We start from the raw sequence: 19,548 nt of genomic DNA, 5'->3' as shown, positions 1-19,548 counted from the left end.
CTGCCTCAAACCACGATGCAAAGGTACACCAAACCCTGGCGTAAGCAGTAGAAGTAGAGCGCTTCCTCGCTCTTAGCATAGTGGCTGTGACCTTGTCTGAGAAGCCCTTCTTCCTCAGACGCTGCCGCTCAATAGCCAGGCCGTAAGACCAAAGGGGGAGGGATCCTCCATCACCACGGGACCCTGATGCAACGGGCCCTGCTCCGCTGGCAGCCGCAGAGGGCCGTCCACTGAGAGTCTGATCAAGTCCGCATACCAGAGACATCTGGGCCAGTCCGGACCCACCAGGATTACCCGGCCCGGATGCTTTGCCACCCAGTCTAGCACCCTGCCCAACATGGGCCAGGGCCGGAACACATAGAGAAGCTCCTGTGTCGGCCACTGTTGGAGAAGAGCATCTACTCCCAGAGATCGAGGGTCCCGTCCTCTGCTGAAAAAGTGCGGCACTTGGCAATTGGCCGATGACGCCATCAGATCTAGGCTCGGCTGGCCCCAGCGCTTCGTGATGTCCAAGAACGCCTGAGCTGATAACTGCCACTCTCCGGGATCCAAGGTATGGCGACTGAGAAAGTCCGCCTTGACATTCATGACTCCGGCAATGTGGGCCGCCGATAGCTGTTCCAGGTTCGCTTCCGCCCACTGGCATAGATTCATGGCCTCCTTGGCTAGAGGGTCGCTCTTGGTACCTCCCTGGCGATTGACATAGGCCACAGCCGTGGCATTGTCCGACAGGACCCGTACTGGCTTCAACGCCAGTACCGGGAGAAACTCCAAAAGCGCCAACCGAATGGCTCTCAGTTCCAGGAGGTTGATAGACCACTTTGCCTCAGCAGGAGACCAGAGCCCCTGTGCTGTCCTTCCCAAGCAGTGGGCTCCCCAGCCCGTCAAAGAGGCGTCCGTCGTGACGACAATCCATTCCGGGGTCAAAAGAGGCATTCCTGCAGACAACTTGTCTGTCCTCAGCCACCAGCTCAGCGCCTTGCGCACCGCTGGGTCCAAGGGAAGGCGCACAGCTTAATCCTCCGACACTGGAGTCCAGCGCTGCAGCAGAGAGTGTTGTAGTGGTCTCATATGAGCCCTGGCCCAGGGCACTACTTCCATCGTGGCCGTCATAGAGCCCAACAGCTGCACATAGTCCCAAGCCCGAAGAGGAGAGGCTACTAGGAACTGGTCCACCTGAGCCTGAAGCTTGACAATCCGATTGTCCGGCAGGAACACTCTGCCCACTTGGGTGTCGAAACGAACTCCCAGATACTCCAGGAACTGAGTCGGGCGCAGCTGGCTTTTCTCCCAGTTGATGATCCACCCCAGGGAGCTCAAAAGAGCAATCACCCGGTCTACAGCTTTGCCGCACTCTGCATAAGAGGGGGCTCGGATCAACCAGTCGTCCAGATAAGGATGGACTTGTACTCCTTCCTTTCGTAGGAAGGCCGTGATGACCACCATTACTTTGGAGAAGGTCCGCGGAGCAGTAGCCAACCCGAACAGGAGGGCTCTGAACTGGAAGTGTCGGCCCAGGACTGCAAAACGCAGAAAGCGTTGATGAGGAGGCCAGATGGGAATATGCAAGTAAGCTTCCTTGATGTCCAAGGATGCCAGGAACTTCCCTGCCTTCACTGCCGCTGTAACAGAGTGGAGAGTCTCCATTCGGAAGTGCCGAACTTTCAAGGCCCGATTGACCCCTTTGAGGTCGAGGATAGGCCGTACAGAACCTCCTTTCTTTGGTACCACAAAGTAAATGGAATAACGTCCCTTGCCAAGCTGATGTTCTGGCACCGGAACGACCGCACCCAGGCGGATCAGATTGTCCAAAGTCTGCTGCACTGCCACAGCTTTGACCGGAGACTTGCAGGGAGAGTGCACAAACCCGTCTCTTAAGGGTCGGCAGAACTCTAGCTTGTAGCCGTCTCTGATGACTTCCAGCACCCAAGCGTCTGAAGTTACCCTGGTCCACTCGCCCAGAAACGAGGACAGGCGTCCTCCAATCTGCACTGGGCCATGGACCAGGGCCCCGTCATTGGGTACAAGACCCTGGAGGAGGACCGGAGGACGCACCTCTGGGACGGCGGTCTCTGCGAAAGGAATGCTGCTTGGGGGAGAAGTTCCTCTTGAAGGAAGAGGGGACAGAGGAGCCCGACTTGCCCGGGCGATACCGACGGGCTTCCTGAAACCGTCCCTTGGAGGAACCGGGGCGAGCACCACTGGCCCGAGCCCTGACCTCTGGTAACCTCTTGCCCTTAGACGTGCCGAGATCGGTCACAATTTTGTCCAGCTCGACCCCAAAGAGCAGCTTGCCTTTAAAAGGCAACTTAGCCAGGCGAGACTTAGAGGCGTGGTCAGCAGACCAATGCTTCAGCCAAAGCCAACGCCGTGCAGAGACTGTCTGAGCCATACCTTTAGCCGAGGCTCTCAAGACATCATACAGCAAGTCTGCCAAATAAGCCAAGCCCGATTCCAGGGCCGGCCAATCAGCCCTCAAGGAAGGATTCGAGGGGAAAGCCCGCTGTACAATCGTCAGGCACGCCCTGGCCACATAGGAGCCGCAAACTGAGGCCTGCAAACTTAAAGCAGCCGCCTCGAAGGACGACCTTAAAGCCGCCTCCAATCTTCTATCTTGGGCGTTCTTTAGGGCCGTGCCACCTTCCACCGGCAACGCCGTTTTCTTAGTCACCGCAGTGATTAAAGAATCCACGGTAGGCCAAAGAAAGGCCTCCCGTTCACTTTCAGGCAGAGGATAGAGGCAGGACATAGCACTAGCCACTTTGAGGCTCGCTTCCGGGACATCCGATCAGCCGAAATCAAGGTGTGCATGGCATCATGCACGTGGAAGGTTCTAGGAGGGCGCTTCGTCCCCAGCATAATGGCGGAGCCAACAGAGGCTGAGGGAGAGACGTCCTCCGGAGAGGAAATCTTCAAAATGCTCATGGCCTGCACTAACAGGTTGGGCAAATCCTCTGAGCGAAAGATCCGCGCTGCAGAGGGGTCATCCGCTCTATCCAAGCGGGAATCCGTCTCCTCCAAGGAATCCCCAAAGGACCGTTGGGAGAACTCAGATACGCTGCCCTCATCTACGTCAGAGGAGACAGAGTCCTCTAGGGCCTGGAAATCCACCTGAGGGCATTTGCTTCCGGAGGCCTCAACCCCTTTATCAGACAGGGGGGCAGGGGCAGCGTTTTGCATAAGAAAAGCCTGATGCAGCAGCAAAATAAACTCAGGGGAGAAGCCCCCCGAACTGTGCACTTCTGCAGCTTGGGCCACGGCCCTAGACGCACCCTCAACCGGCGCTCGCAAGAGCGGGGGAGAAACGTGCTGCGCATCCAAAATGGTGTCCGGCGCGAAACTCCAAGAAGGAGCCACGCGGGAAGAACGGCGCTTAACTCTGGCCGCTTTCTTACCGTCGCCCGAATCAAGGGCGACCATAGTATTAACGTCTCCCAGCTCGTGGGTGGCCCAAGAAGAAGCCATCCGAGCAGAGTGGCCGGCCAAAATGGGGGGGGGGGGGGCGAGCAGCGGGGGATGGGCGCTTATGGCGGGAAAAACCGCCACACCGGAGGAAGAACCGGGACACTGACCGGACTCCAAACTGATGCTTAGCAAAGGCGATTCAGGCTTTGAAATCCCCGCATCCCCGCTAGACGCACCCACGCAGTCCGGGGAGCGAATCCTCACGCCCTTGCCCTCTGACGCCATAAGCCACGTGGAGACCGAACGGGGAACCCCCTGCCCGCTATAAAAAGGTAAAATTACCTGCTTCTCGCTCCGAGCTGTAACGAACTGGTGTCCCAGTGAGCAGCTGCAATAAACGTTGAAATAAGCGCCCTTAAGGACGTCCAAAATTTTTTTTTTTTTTTTTTTTAACGGTGCCAGCGGGAGGGGGGAGAAAAGGAGGGACCTGGCACCACCAGGTTTGCACTTGCTCAAGAAGAGCCCTCAACCCCAGGTACTCAACAAAACCTAAAAATTAGGCTTGGAGACCTAGCCAGAGCTGCTGCTGTGTGTGACCACCACCTGCTGAGATAGAGAACATACTGAGGAGTTTCCGGCAGCACATGACCACATATAGGGAGGCAAAAGGATTGCTCTCTATCTCCACCTGCTGGTAGATGGACACAACCCACCAGTCTATGGATTGATCAGCATGATGATATGGAAAAACAACAAATAAAGTCACTGACATATACAACACACAAGATTTCACAGTACCGCACTAAAGTACTTCTCAGGCTCATCCCAACTGCTTCATAACACCAGGGACACCAAACTGCCTAAAACAGTACTCATGAAAAGGCATGAATAAAATAGTATGTTTTCAACTCCTTTTTAAACTGCTGTCTCAATGGACAAAATAAAAGAAATCCAGGCAATTTATTCCATAACACAGGCCCTTATACTGAAAAAGCAGCCCCCTTTGTTTCTGTATAATGGATACCTATCAAAGATGTACAACCAAATGTCTCACCCCCTTAGACTTTAAACTTTCTCGATGACTTATACAACTAAATAACCTGCTTCAAGTATAACGGCACATCAAAAAAATATCACCTTCTACACCAATGTCAAAATTTTGTACAGAATTCTGTACTCCACTGGCAACCAGTGTAACTATTTATTTCAAACCCAGGGTAATGTGGTCAAATTTTGCACAACCCACAATCGTTTGTACTGCAGAATTCTGTATAACCTGCAATGCTTTGCAAACCAGCTAAACTTACAAAGTTCCATAGGTTACTATGAGGGGCATTTTCGAACAGGAATGCCCATCTCTAAGGGCGCCCATCTCCGAAGATGTCGCCACGAAGGGGCGAGGCATCCCGTATTATCAAAACAAGATGGGCGTCCATCTTTCGTTTGGATAATACGGTCGGGGAAACCCAAATCTCAACATTTAGGTCGACCTTAGAGATGGATGACCTCGGTTTTTGCCGATAATGGAAACCGAGGACACCCATCTCAAAAACGACCAAATGCAAGCCCTTTGGTCATGGGAAGAGCCAGCATTCGTAGTGCACTGGCCCTCCTCACATGCCAGGACACCAGCCACCAGCCGGGCACCCTAGGGGGGCACTGCAGTGGACTTCACAAATTGCTCCCAGGTGCATAGCTCCCTTACCTTGGGTGCTGAGCCCCCCAACCTCCCCCCCAAAAACCCACTACCCACAACTGTACAACACTACCATAGCCCTAAGAGGTGAAGGGGGGCACCTACATGTGGATACAGTGGGTTTTGGAGGGCTCACATTTACCACCACAAGTGTAACAGGTAGGGGGGGGATGGGCCTGGGTCCGCCTGCTTGAAGTGCACTACACCCACTAAAAACTGCTCCAGGGACCTGCATACTGCTGTAATGGAGCTGAGTATGACGTTTGAGGCTGGCATAGAGGCTAGAAAATAGTTTTTTAATTTTTTTTTTTGAGGGTGGGAGGGGGTTGGTGACCACTGGGGGAGTAAGGGGAGGTCATCCCTGATTCCAGCCGGTGGTCATCTGGTCAGTTCGGGCACCTTTTCGTGACTTGGTCGTGAAAAAAATTGGACCAAGTAAAGTCGGTCAAATGTTCGTCAGGGATGCCCTTCTTTTTTCCATTATCGGCCGAGGACGCCCATCTCTTAACCACACCTCCGTCCCGCCTTCAGTACACTGCTGACACGCCCCTGTGAACTTTGGTCTTCCCCGCAACGGAAAGCAATTGAGGACGCCCAAAATCGGCTTTTGATTATGCCGATTTGGGCGACCCTGAGAGAAGGACACCCATCTCCCGATTTGTGTCGGAAGATGGGTGTCCTTCTCTTTCGATTATGCCGCTGTATGTAAGTCTAAGTGCTTTGAAAATACATCTCCACATTTCTCTGCCAGTACATTTAACCCTTGATACTCTTCTCTGGATAGGGGGATCCTATTCTTATAAATGTTCTCAGCCTTCAATACCATTGACTCAAGTACAGACTTAAAGGTTGATATTTGAACAATTTGAGGCTCCTGGCTGTTTACATCACTTGTCTAGGGTTAATCAGGCATATTTTCAGCAGCACTTAACCGGATAGTGCCACTGAAAATGCCCAGTTAGCGCGCAAACCAAAACCACTTTGAGGACATTCCAGGGGTGGAGTCAGCAGTTATCTGGTTAAGTGCCAATATTCAGCACTAAACTGGTTAAAATAACTTTATAAATAGGTCTGCATAAAACATAGCCCTATCTTAATACAGTTCTTCTTAGCTGGTTAAGTGCTGAATATCGCGCTTAACAGTAGGAGCAAAACAAGCACTATGAAGCATTATATGTGTTCCTATATAACAAAGGTATATAGGATTATAATGCGTGGCACTATCCAGCATTAATAAACTTGACTTCAAAAATGCAGACTCAAACTTATTCCATCTTTCAATGCAAAACCTGTTTGCTGAAACTGTGACCTTGCATACGGACGAAGACTGCTAACAAGGATCCTGATGTGCTAAAACAGTGGTTCCCAAACCTGGTCCTGGAGGCACCACAGCCAGTCAGATTTTTAGGATGTCAACAATGAATATTCATGAGAGAGATTTGCACGCAGTAGAGGCAGTGCATGCAAATCTCTTTCATGAATATTCATTCTGGATATCCTAAACAACCTGACTGGATTGCCTCCAGGATCAGGTTTGGAATCACTGTGCTAGAATAACAAGGTTGTTAGCATCAATGTCATGGCCAGAACAACCAAGGACTCTTGGAATTACCCTTGCAGCTGGAGAGACGCTGTGACTGGCAAATTGCACATTGTTTATAAAACCCTGGCTTCTTATCAAGGTGATTTCTTCAATGTGGTGCCGGTGAGACAATCAGTTGTCCCTTGAATCCATAATATTTGGGGTAAACAAAGTTGTATGCGTCATCCCCAAGGCCAGAACGTACGTCATTAGGACAGCAGCAGCCCATGATTTCTGTATAAAAAGGGGCTGTTATCTGAGGCAAGGGGCTGTTGTGTTGACATTCTATCCAAGGAGTAGACTGCACTGAATCTGATAGAACATTTGAGGAACACGCTGCCACTGGCTAAAAGTCTACATCAGGTTGTGCTGTGGGCTCAGTATGACTCTTACTTAGGAGCCCTAGCATAGGCATTTATGTGCATTTACTCTGAGCTGTTTCTATGATAAAACTTTGTACGTCTTTATTCTTGCCTTCTTTGCACATTATCTTTGCTGCTATTGTAAATAAATGCACACTATTTTTTTATAATACTTGATTGGGGAGTCAGATCTTCCTATTATTTAGGGTGTAGTGAACTTGGATCTAAGGATAAGAGTGAACACATTTGCATCTGACACTTCATTCACTAAGGCTGGTATTACCAGAGACCTATTTCTGTTAGAATTTATGTTGTGTCGGGTACCCCAATTATGTGCGCTCACATAACCGTCTGTTTTGTCTAGCTACGTATGCCTAGATGAGGCCTGACATTGAATATCTGGGTATAAATCCAGCAGCAATCATCAAAACCCTGACCACCACTGCTGGCTGAATATCTACCCCTTATGGTTTATTAAAATTTTATATACCGCCTTTCTTAAATAAAACAAAGCCTTCCCGTAACAGGAAAATGCCTACTGTACCTGAATATAGCTCACCTTGTACTACAACTGAAAAGGAGTGAGCTAAGTGTAGAATCCATTTTACTTCATGGTTCCTTGGGAAGCTATTGTTGTTTGTTCTTTTTAAGCATAGGGTGCACTTTCTTGTTGGATCTAATTCATAGAAATGTGCTTTCCTATTTAAGATTTCCTATACAAGATTTTAACGCATGTGATGATTTTTCTAGGGCAAAATGGCTTTGTTAGCATCAAACAGCTGTTTCATCAGATATAATGAAGAGGGAGACATATTTGCACAGAGTAAAACTGCAGGAGCAGAAGAAATGATAAAGGTAATATATACTTTGCAGAGTCTGCTAAAAGAAAAACATGATGGAACTATTTCCTTATGATATTTAAGGTGGACTAACACTGTGCTCCCTCTTTACTTATAGAATGTACTAATTGTCCTCTCTTTAAAATCCCTCCATATCAAACTAGGCTGTGATGAGACCACCAAATAATGGAAACCTTATGCTAGGTTCCACATTAGGAGTCACCACCAAGGAAAAAGGATTTAAGGGTCATTGTAGGCAATACATTAAAATCTTTTGTTCAGTATGTGGGAGTGGCCAAAAAAGCAAACAGAACTCATAATGCCATTGTGTTGCTGTATGGCGAGGCACACCTTGAGTATCGTGTGGAATTCTGGTTGCCACATTTCAAAAAAGATATAGTGGAACTGGAAAAGGTACAGAGAAGGCTGACCAAAATTATTGAGAATGGAACAGTTATCCTATGAAGAAAGGATAAAGAGGTTAGGGGCTCTTCAGCTTAGAGAAGAGACAGCTGAGGGGAGATATGATAGAAGTCTATAAAATCCTGAATAGAATGGAATGGGTAAATGGGAATCAATTGTTTATTTTTTCAAAAAGTACAAAGACTAGAAAACCCATGAAGTTACATAGTGGCACATTTAAAACAAATAAGAGGTAGACTGCATTGTACTGAAGAGTTATGGTGTAACAGGTGTGCTGTTTTTACTTTGTTCTTATTTGCTTAGCTGTTTTTGTATTGGCTTGGCAAAGTTTAATAAAATACGATTCACGGGGGGGGGGGGGGGGGGGGGGGGAAACGAGAAAATAGTTTTTCACCCATTGTACAGTTAAATTCTGAAACACTTTACCAAAGCAAGTGGTTAAATTAGTAAAAGCAGATAATGTAACTGGGTTTAAATGTTTGAACAATTTCTGGAGGAAAAGAACCATAAACCATTATTATGGTAGTCCTGGGGAAAGTCATAGCTTATCCTTGGGATCAAGTAGCATGGAATCTTGGTACTTTTTGGGATGCTGCCAGGTATTTGTGACCTGGCTTAGCCGCTATTAGAAACAAGATAGTGAACTAGATGGTCCCTTGGTCTGACCCAGTAGGGCCACATTCTTATGAAAAGCTCCCTCCACCCCTTTGTAAGCAACTAGGGTCGCAGATAAACCTTTGGATATTCCGCTGTCTCTACAAATTAACTCAATAACAAATTGGGAAAAAAGGAGACCCTTTATCTTTCCCACATCCAAGGAATGTGGCAGTGTAGATGCTGCATCTTAGAAAGCAGTTACTTTGCAAGGCACACGTTTGCTCTCAGATTCTCAAGTTGACCTTTTACACTGATAATACTGCCCATTCTTTTAAACAGAGATTGTAAACTGTGGGGGCAGATAAAGATCACGAGGCTTCATCTAGCCTGCTGTTCTGTTCATCCAACAGTTTACCACGTTTCCTCATATTCATCAAAATTTAAAATCATTTGACAAAACATTTTAGCCTGTGATTTGATATACTCTCTTTTGAGGTTGTCTCTCTCCTATTTCCTTTTCTTGCCAAACTTTCCCTCTTTCCTATTTTCTTTTAATCAGCTTTTTTTAGGCCTGCCCCCCCCCCCCCTTTCTCTGCTGTCCATCCTTGCAAATTGCTTCTATTCTTTCTGTTTCCTTTCATCTCTCTATCACCAAAGAGAAGTATCCTCAAAATATCACTGGAAGTAACACATATATCATATGGTAGGAAAAGGCCTCAAAGAGCTCCAGGTCAAAGACCTATAGAGCTTTTCAAACAGTTCATCAACCATTTAACTGTTCATCATTGGCAAGAAACCTATCTACCTAGTTTGTTTGTTTTTTTAATTTCACAATCATGCAGTCCCAAAATCAAGAACAAATAATGGTGCACTTATCTGGCTTCGTTCAGCTCTTAGACCAGTCCCCGTACCAACAACGGCCAGTGTTTCACTATGCTCTTTCAAGGTCAGGACTTTTCTCTGTTAGCACTGAAGTCTTGCTGCTTATCATGGACTACTCCTTTGATCTCTCTCCCATTCCATTTCTGTCTCTTTTCCATTCTGCTGTCTTCCCTCTCCTGTCTTTTATTAGGGACTGAAATGGAAAAAAGTAAGGGTACACTCCCCGTTCCTTCAGAGCCCTCTGGTCTCTTGCCCCCTCATCCTTCTCAACTATACCTTCTCCTTATATATTGCAGCATTTCTTCATCTTCCTAACTGTACCACTTCTGTCAAGTGAGAGGAGAACTGCAAACATTGCCTTCACTTTTGCCAGACCAGTGGAATCTTTGTTACCATACTCCTGCAGATTTGTCTGTGTATCACTCTTATCTTATTATCCCCGGTGACTTTAATAAGCATATTGATATTTCAACCTGTCCGAATGTCTCCTACTTCCTATCCTTTGTCACAAATTTGTTTTGTTACATTTGTACCCCGCGCTTTCCCACTCATGGCAGGCTCAATGCGGCTTACATGGGGCAGTGGAAGGTTAAGTGACTTGCCCAGAGTCACAAGGAGCTGCCTGTGCCTTAAGTGGGAATCGAACTCAGTTCCTCAGGACCAAAGTCCACCACCCTAACCACTAGGCCACTCCTCCACTAGGGCTTAGGGCTTAGGGCTTCAGCAATGGATCACGTCCCCAACTCATCAAGCAGGACATATACCCCTATATTCTGGTCAAATCGTTGCTTGATTCATTTCTTGCTTCATCTCCCAAGCTGCCTTCCTTTTAGGGGCGTTTTGCCTTGCTCTTCCTCGCAATCTTAACATTTGGATCAGTCATCTTTACCTTCCCTTACCCTGTTGTTTCCCTCAGATTTCCTGTCTTGTTCATCAACAGATCAAACTGCTGCATGGGATAATCCATTAAAATCTGCCCTAACTGCTTATGCCAATTACTATTTCTCTTGTTGGTTTTATAGGCAACCATGATATCATCGTTTTAAAAACTGAGGGCCAGTAGAAAAAGCTCAAGACACCTGAAAATCTAGAATTCTGTAAAGCTAGGCATGATCTTAACTTATCTCAAGATGACCCATAACAACTGGAAAAAAGATCCTACAGGATTTTCCAGTTGTTGATATGGGTCATCTTGAGATAAGTTAAGATCGTGCCTAGCTTTACAGAATTCTAGATTTTCAGGTGTCTTGAGCTTTTTCTACTGGCCCTCAGTTTTTAAAACGATGATGATATCATGGTTGCCTATGAAAACCTGTAGGATCTTCAGTCTGGTCTTCTTTCCAAGTCCAATCACTATAAGTATTTATGCTCATGAAATCTACTAAATGTGTTTTGGGTCATGTTCTATCTGCTTTGATTAAATTTCAAGACTTTGGCTTGCTTCCTTTTTATTGGCGTTGATCAAAGTCTTTCAACTGATGATATTTCAAAGCAGTGGAAAATGACAGTTATATGCTCCATTCTTAAAAAATATACTCGACCCTTCTCTCCCAGCCCATTATTGACCAGTGTTTTATGTCTGAGTTGTTGAAAAGGTCATATTTATCCATTATCTATCCTTATCCAGCAGGTCGTAGAAAACACACTGGCCCTTCATCCGTGATAATCAGGTTTTAAACCATTTTGTATTTTGAAAGCTGTCATTACATCGGTACTGAACAAGGCTTATTATAATCAGGATAAGTGTTTAATTTCCCTAGCAGTCCCTTTAGAACTCTTGGACATTTTTGACCTTGTTAATCATTCCTTGCTACTATCTCGGTTGCGTTCCTTAGGTCTGGCTGATACTGTCCTACACTGGTTTCAGTCTTTTTTTTTTTTTTTTTTGGATAGGTTCTTTTGGGTTATCACTGCTTCTAGTAAGTCTGATTTTAAACCTTTTCTCTGGAGAACCCCAAGGCTCAATTCCTTCCCCTATGTTTTCAATCTGTTCCTGGGCCCCCTAGCACTCCTCATCCAAGAATCAGGTATTTCCTTTCATTTTTATGCGATGATATCCTGCGACTTCTTTATACTTATCCTACAAATCCTAAAAACATCCATTTGCATTAAAAAAATGACAAAGAAATTTAGATGTCTGAGTGAATAATACTACCATTCAAGAATATGTCTGAAGTATTTTAAAAGTTGTTAAACATGGAAGAACGTTTCTCCAAGGACAAGCAGGCTGCTTGTTCTCATATATGGGTGACGTCCACTGAAGCCCCAGGTCCGGAAAATCTTCCTAGCAACAAAGGTTGCTAAAGTCTTTGAGCGCGCGGGTGCGCGCACCGCACATGCGCGGCCATCTTCCTGCCTGTCGCGCAAGAGTACCGCTTCAGTCAACTTATGAAGCAAAACCAAGAAAGGAACAACTCCAAAGGGGAGGCGGGCGGGTTGGTGAGAACAGGTGGGGGGGGGGGGGGGGGGGGGGGATGGGCCTGGGTTCGCCTGCCTGAAGTCCACTGCACCCACTAAAACTGCTCCAGGGACCTGTATACTGCTGCGATGGATGGGAGTATGACATTTGAGGCTGGCAAAAAAAGTTTTTTAAGTTTTTTTTTGAGGGTGGGAGGGGGTTAGTGACCACTGGGGAGTCAAGGGAGGTCATCCCCAATTCCCTCCAGTGGTCATCTGGTCAGTTCTGGCACTTTTTTGGGACTTGGCCCTGAAAAAGAAAAAGGGACCAAATAAAGTGGGCCAAATTCTCGCCAGAGACGCCCTTCTTGTTTCCATTATCGGGCGAAGCCGGCCATCTCAAACCACACCCCCATCCCGCCTTCGCTACCCTACCGAAACGCCCCCTTGAACTTTCGTCGGCCCCACGACGGAACGCAGTTGAAGCCAGCCAAAATCGGCTTTTGATTATACCGATTTGGCCGACCATCTCCCGATTTGTGTCGGAAGATGGCCGGCGATCTCCTTCGAAAATAAGCTAGATAGTAACCTATGGTACTTTGAGCTGTATTTTCAAAGCACTTAGTCTTACAAAGTTCTGTAGTAACCTATGGAATTTATAAGTCTTAAGTGCTTTGAAAATATGCCTCAAAGCCAACCAATTTGGAAGATAGGTTTTCCAGATAACAAGGATCAAAGCTCGTTATTTTTTGCATGATGGGTCTTCAGCTAAAATGTCCTCCAAAGTTAAAAAGTATTTTGTTTCTCTTTTGTTCTCTCCCCCCCCCCACCCCCCCCCCCCCAATGAACCAGATTCGATCCTGTGCAGAAAGAGAAACGAAAAAAAATGACGACATCCCAGATGAAGACAAAGGAAATGTTAAACAGTGTGAAGTCAATTACGTGTATGTATCCTTTAGCTCTTAAGTGGCAGAACTCATTAAGGGCTTGATCCACTAAGCTTCCCCCCCCCCCCCCCCCCTTGGATGCAAGAGGAGAATAATGTTATTGAATTGGGGCCTAAACATGTCCTTTTCTAAGAAATGGCACAGCAACCAAGTTTAACATGTGAAAGCTCTTGAAGTGGTCATCGAGCAGACATTCCCTGAAATTACTTAGTAGTACATTAAAAACATCTTGGACCAAAAAAAAATTCACTCAGTGCTTTGTAAAGCTCTAGAACTCAGTGTCAGACAATGTGGTAAACGTAGTTGGGTTTAAAAAAAAAAAAAAGGGTTGAGACAAATTTCCAAAACCTGCTAAGTCCATATTCATTGCATTGGACTTAGAAGGTTTTGGAAATAAGCCCTCCGATGGTAGAAGAAAAGTCTATAAACCCTGGGGGTAGATAACATGCAGCTGGATATGGCAATTCTTATGTTTTAATGCAGTATTGAAACATGTCAGAGAAAAAAAAAATTAATGAGGAGGAGAGTTGAAAGTGGTGTATAGTTTTGGTAATGTAATTGGGAGCCTCCACCCTAGGAAAGGAAGATTGAGAACTCAGGGAGGCCCCCTTCACACCACTGAATGAAACGGCAGCAGTGGGTTATATCTCATCTGTTCCTCTGGAAAATAATGGAAGTTCTCAGTGCTTTTTGCAGTCGCAGCAGAGAAGATGAAATATAGGAAGTAGGTTGTGAAAAAATACCTTAGGTGCCATATTCAGAACTTGGTGTGTATATTTCATGGATCAGGTGGACCCATTCTACCACCCGCTTTCACTCCTATTCATTTTCTTATATTTTACTATCTGTATTTATAGCTACTTTTTAAAATTTTGTGTTACCCTGTAATGATGTCCATGAAATTACACTTGTTTTACTAATTTCTAAATATTCAGTACAATATAACATTTGATCAGCAAACAGGGTACGAAAAAAAAACAGACCTAGAAGTGACTTTACATAAGTAATGCCACACTGGGAAAAGACCAAGGGTCCATCGAGCTCAGCATCCTGTCCACGACAGCAGCCAATCCAAGCCAAGGGCACCTGGCAAGCTTCCCAAATGTACAAACATTCTATACATGTTATTCCTTGAATTGTGGATTTTTCCCAAGTCCATTTAGTAGTGGTTTATGGACTTGTCCTTTAGGAAACCATCTAACCCCTTTTTAAACTCTGCCAAGCTAACCGCCCCCTAGTACTTTTGGAAAGCGTGAACAGACGCTTCACATCCACCTGTTCCACTCCACTTATTATTTTATATACCTCTTTCATGTCTCCCCTCAGCCGTCTCTTCTCCAAGCTAAAAAGCCCTAGCCTCCTTAGTCTTTCTTCATAGGGAAGTCGTCCCATCCCCACTATCATTTTAGTCGCCCTTCGCTGCACCTTTTCCAATTCTACTATATCTTTCTTGAGATGCGGTGACCAGAATTGAACACAATACTTAATACTCAAGGTGCGGTCGCACCATAGAGCGATACAATGGGTTCTTTTTACTAAGCTGCGGTAGAAAGGGCGTAAGCATGCTGTCAGGTGGATTTTTCCCACGCGTTAAGGCCATTTTTACTGCAGCAGTAATGTCCATTAGTGTACAGCCATTTTTAAAAAAACAAATTACCACAAGAGCACTTACTAACACCTGTTTTGTAGGGGATAAGGGTTCCTCTGGTAATCCAGCATGCGAAAACATGGACACAATGATTAGTGCCAGAACACCCACTCTCTGCCCCCAGATGTCCCCTCCACGCAAAAATAAAAAATATTAGCACACAGGTAGCATGCGCCGATTTGAAACTGACCACAGGACACCTGAGCATATCCTGTGGTAAGCCCTTTTAAGCTGTAGTAAGTGCATGGTAGCACTTACTGCAGCTTAGTAAAAGGGCCCATAAGGGTAAAAGGGCCCATAGGAAGGCAGTTTTCAGAGATTTCTGCATATGAACTAGATGATTATTTGTAGAAAAGCTTTTGAAAAATGTCCTCCTCCTTCTGCAAGGAAAAGTAGTATGCTTGGGGATAGGATGAGGCAGACCTGCTTAAACAAACCCAGTAATGGATTTGGTGGGTTTCTAACACAAGTAGACATGTACCTGACTTCAAAACATGATTTGGGAATCAAGAACTCCACCCCCCCCCCCCCCCTAAAATTATAGGATAAGAATATTGAGATACCTGTGGCAACTACAGAATCTCTTTATATGTTGAAAAGATATAACCTGCACACATGGTGGCCTTAGTTAAAGAACTTTAAACAAATTTAATTTTTATTCCTGATCACATCTGCCCCATCATCTCCTCTTGATCATGTGTAACAGATTTTTTTAAAAATCTGAAAATGTTTTATATTTCATAGAAAGAAATTCCAAAGTTTTCAAGATCGCAAGCTGAAAATAAGCCAGGAAGATGCGAAGGAACTCAAAAAAGCTAGGAAAGAAGGCACTTTCCATGAAACACTGCTGGACAGGTAGTGCAATTTCTTACAGCTATTGGAGTTACTGTGATTGACAAGGAAGATGATGCTAGGAGACTGTTGTTGTTCTTATTATCTATCCACTGTAAAATGAAGCTAAACAGTATTATTTTTTTAAATGTCAAATGCAGCGAGCTCTAATAGTAGTTTACTTCTCACACCACCAGAGGTTACATGGCCTATGGAGGAAGGAGTGACCTAGTAGTTAAGAGAAATGGGCTGAGAACTAGGAAAGCAGGCTTTAAATCCCACTGCTCTTTCTTGTGGTGTTAGCGTCAATGTCCAATTGCCTCACATACCTGCTTAGATTATAAGCTGTTTATGGAAGCGATTATAGTTGTAACATGTCGACTGCTTTGAGCTAAAACTGGAGAGCAATCTAGAAATATAAAAGGGTTATATTATGTAAACTCAAGTGTTTGTCATAGTATAGTCACTGGCTAATGGATAATCACTTTTAAGGCGATGGGAATTTAATCCTTTTCCAATATTCAGGGCAGTAATAAAATCCAGCATTCTCACTGGGTCTCACCATTTGCAGAAGCATTCTACTTTCAAATTACATTCAAAATCTGTTGTACACTATGGCGAAAGCTAGAAGGACAGTTAGGTGTATAGGGAGAGGAATGGCCAGTAGGGAAAAGGAGGTGATGATGCCCCTGAATAAGACTCTGATGAGACTTCATTTATAGTATTGTATACAATTCTGGAGACTGCACCTTCAAAAAGATATAAACAGGATAGAGTCTGTCTTGAGGGCATCTACGAAAATGGTCAGTGGTCTTAGTCATAAAGTATGTGGGGATTGACTTAAAGATCTCAATATGTATTCTTTGGAAGAAAGGCAGGAGAGGGGGAGATATGATAGACATTTAAATATTATGTGGCATAAATGCACAGGATCCGAGTCTCTTTCAATTGAAAGGAAGTTCTGGAACGAGGAGGCATAGAATGAAGGTGAAAGGGGATAGACTCAGAAGTAGCCTATGGAAATACTTCTTCACGGAAAAGATGGTGAATTTGTGGAACGGCCTCCCGCTAGAAGTGGTAGAGACGAAAACAATATCTGAATTCAAGAGAGCTTGGGACAAGTACATAGGATCTCTGAGGGAGTGATAGGGAGAGTAGATGGCAAACTGGATAGGCCATATGGTCTTTATCTGCCTACATTTTTCTCTGTTTCATTATGTTGAAAAGTATTTGCTTTGAGGTACTTGCTAGGGAGATACCATAGATGGAGCACAGAGTAACAGATATTTGCTACCCTGCATTTTAGGCACTGGTTGTGAGGTGTCTGTGTGACTGACAAAAGTTAGTCTGAAATTTTGTGCAGCACTCATTATAAACCCACATGCTAAAGCTATTTGTACTGCAACAGAAAGTGGCCCATTTTCCCTTTTCAACTCCTCTTATTTTATCATAAGAAAGATCTCCTAAATCGACTGGTACCTGGCTGAAACTCTGCTACCACATCACCTGTCACTTGCTTAGTTATATGTTGTTACCTACCACCTTTTGGAAATTGAAAGTTCAACCCAATGTGCTTTACAAAGTAATTAAATATACAACATAGAGGCTAACCAAGTTTCAGTTTTGGTGCCAAAACCAGCCTGAAATCTGTATTCAGCCGTGTTTCAGTTTTGCCTGAAACCAGCACTCGCTTCTGTGTACCTATAGCATGCACTTAACTTTCCCCCACCCAAACAGAACGGGCTCAGCTTGCTTGCTCCCACCCACCCTGGCTCCAGTCTGAAAACAAACTGCTGTGACTGAGCAGCAGTTTTTTGCAAAACTTCCACTGGAGTTCACGGCAGCCATTTTAACCTCAAAATGGTACAGGGAGGTGCAGCTGGGGGATCGCTCCTGCCCCAACTAATCACTGCACCACCAGGGTTTCTTAAGGTAGGCCTGGGGGGAGAATAGGGGCTACCTTGTGTTCACAGGAGAGGGGGGAGGAGGCAAGGTTTGGTTGTGGCTGAAAGCAAGAAAACCAGTTGTCACCCTCTCAATTATCAACATAGTTTTTTTTACTTGTTGCATTTTTAGAATAAATTCTTGTATTGTTTTAATTTGAAAATGGCCTTATTTCTCTAAATCTCCTCCCCCCACCCTTTTTCTGCCCTCCTGGGAGATCTGGGTCCCATGTGTCAGTGTGCATGCGGCTCTAGGCTGGGCTTTATCTTTTCTTCCCTTTCTTTACTGACATTTCTGATTTCCTCAGCTCTCTTTAATACAGACAGGCCTGGTCCTTGCCTAATACTGCCTTGTCTAGTTTATTTACTATTTTAAACTTAATTACAAATTTTCCTTTTTTTTTTTTTTTTTTACAGGCGATCTAAACTGAAAGCAGACAGATACTGCAAATGAAAGATAGTACAGTAAAACAGCAAAGCCAGCTCTCAACTTCCAACCAGAGATTTATTTTTTTACCCAATAATAGTTGAAAGAATCTGTTTATGTAGTGGAACATGCCAGTCGCTGAAGAAAATCAGATTGTGTGCAGGCATTTTATTGACTCAATGTAAGAACAATAGATTGATGTATATGAAAGCTTAAAACATTTTGGATTCTGGCTTGCTGGTGTGATTTGTATGCATGTACCTGGGGCCTGTTTTGACCTTTTGTACTTGCCAGCAGCACGTGTATTAAAGACTGGCTGCAAGCTTTGCAGCTAAAGCAGGTGCTAGTCCTTAGACTGGTGTTATAGAGGAAGTTAGGCTAACTTGTATGCTGTATCTAGGGTTGGCAGTTGGCCAGTTTTTCAATGGCCAGGACAGCTGCTGACAAACCCTCAACCAGCAGTAGAAAAGCTGGTTATTGTTACTAAGAGCACCTATCCCTCTTCACTGATTCAAAACTATGCCTTCACTGACTATTAGGTAGCCACAGCAGTACAAGTATTATCTCTCTGCCACTCATGCCCTTCTTCAACTATGTCCCACTCATGTGGAAACAAAGCTCTGGGAAGAGCCCAGAGCCAGTAGAGGAAGACCTCTTGAAAGGGTGCAGCTACTGAACAGTCAGTGAAGGCACATTTTCGGATGGGGGAGGGGTGGAGAGATGGTGGATGGTTGGGAGGGGGAAGTAGTGGCAAAGATGCTGTCCATGGAGAGGATAGGGCGAGAGCCTCAAGAGATGTTGAACTCATTGGCAAGGGCGATGGACAGGAGAGATGCTGGACCCCTGCAGAGAGTAGGAAAATAGAGAGGGACTTTGGTGTTTTGGCTTACCACAGCGAGGGCGAGTGAAAGATGCTGGATCCATTGGAGGGCAGGGGAGGGAGCGATAGAAGGAAAAATGCTGGACCTGAGAGAGGGGAGGGGGAGTGCCACTGGACCCACAGTGGGAGGAAGAGATTCCAGACCTGAGAAAGGGGTAGAGGAGAGAGAGATGCTGGCCCTGGAGGAGGTTGCATTACAAGTATTATCTCTCTGCCACTCCTGTGGAAACAAAGTTGCATCATTGGAGGTAGGATGTGGCTGAGGGAGGGGCCCAGAGTCAGTAGAGTAAGACCTCTTGGAATGGTGTGGCTGCTGAACAGTCAGTGAAGGCACCTTTTTAGATGTGGAGGGAGGGAGATGCTGGATGGTTTAGGGGGAGGGGGAAGTAGTGGCAGATGCTGGCCACGGAGGAGGGAGGTTGAGGGACTCAAGAGATGTTGGCAACTTATTGGCAAGGGCTACAGAGAAGGAGAGATGCTGGATCCCCTGCAGAGGGGAGGAGGAAGAGTGAAATATGCTGGATCCACTGGAGGGCAGGGGATGGAAACAGGAGGAAAAAAAAATTGGGGGGGGGGGAGAGAGATCCTGGCCTTGGAGTGGGTTGTGTGGGAGGAAGGTGAGTACAAGGACACGGAGAAATACTGGGACACAGGAAAGTTAGCCAAAATATACCACCCAACTGTAAAAC

At 45.5% G+C, this 19,548-nt stretch overlaps 1 protein-coding gene across 1 annotated transcript in view; it reads left to right on the top strand.

Moving 5' to 3' along the window:
* Nucleotides 1-19,091, top strand: part of FRG1 (FSHD region gene 1) — a 55,279-nt gene extending 36,188 nt beyond the window's left edge. The window contains exons 6-9 of the mRNA XM_030191473.1: nt 7,796-7,900; nt 13,036-13,127; nt 15,523-15,633; nt 17,970-19,091. Of these exons, the coding sequence (XP_030047333.1) occupies nt 7,796-7,900; nt 13,036-13,127; nt 15,523-15,633; nt 17,970-18,006 (345 nt within the window). The 3' untranslated portion in view covers nt 18,007-19,091. The remainder of the gene's footprint in view (nt 1-7,795; nt 7,901-13,035; nt 13,128-15,522; nt 15,634-17,969) is intronic.
* The last annotated feature ends 457 nt before the right edge of the window (nt 19,092-19,548 follow it).

This window comes from Microcaecilia unicolor, chromosome 2 (assembly GCF_901765095.1).
Source record: "Microcaecilia unicolor chromosome 2, aMicUni1.1, whole genome shotgun sequence".
NCBI classification, from domain to species: Eukaryota; Metazoa; Chordata; class Amphibia; order Gymnophiona; family Siphonopidae; genus Microcaecilia; species Microcaecilia unicolor.
The sequence above is the reverse complement of the archived record's forward strand: the minus strand, read 5'-3'. Positions and strand labels throughout refer to the sequence as shown.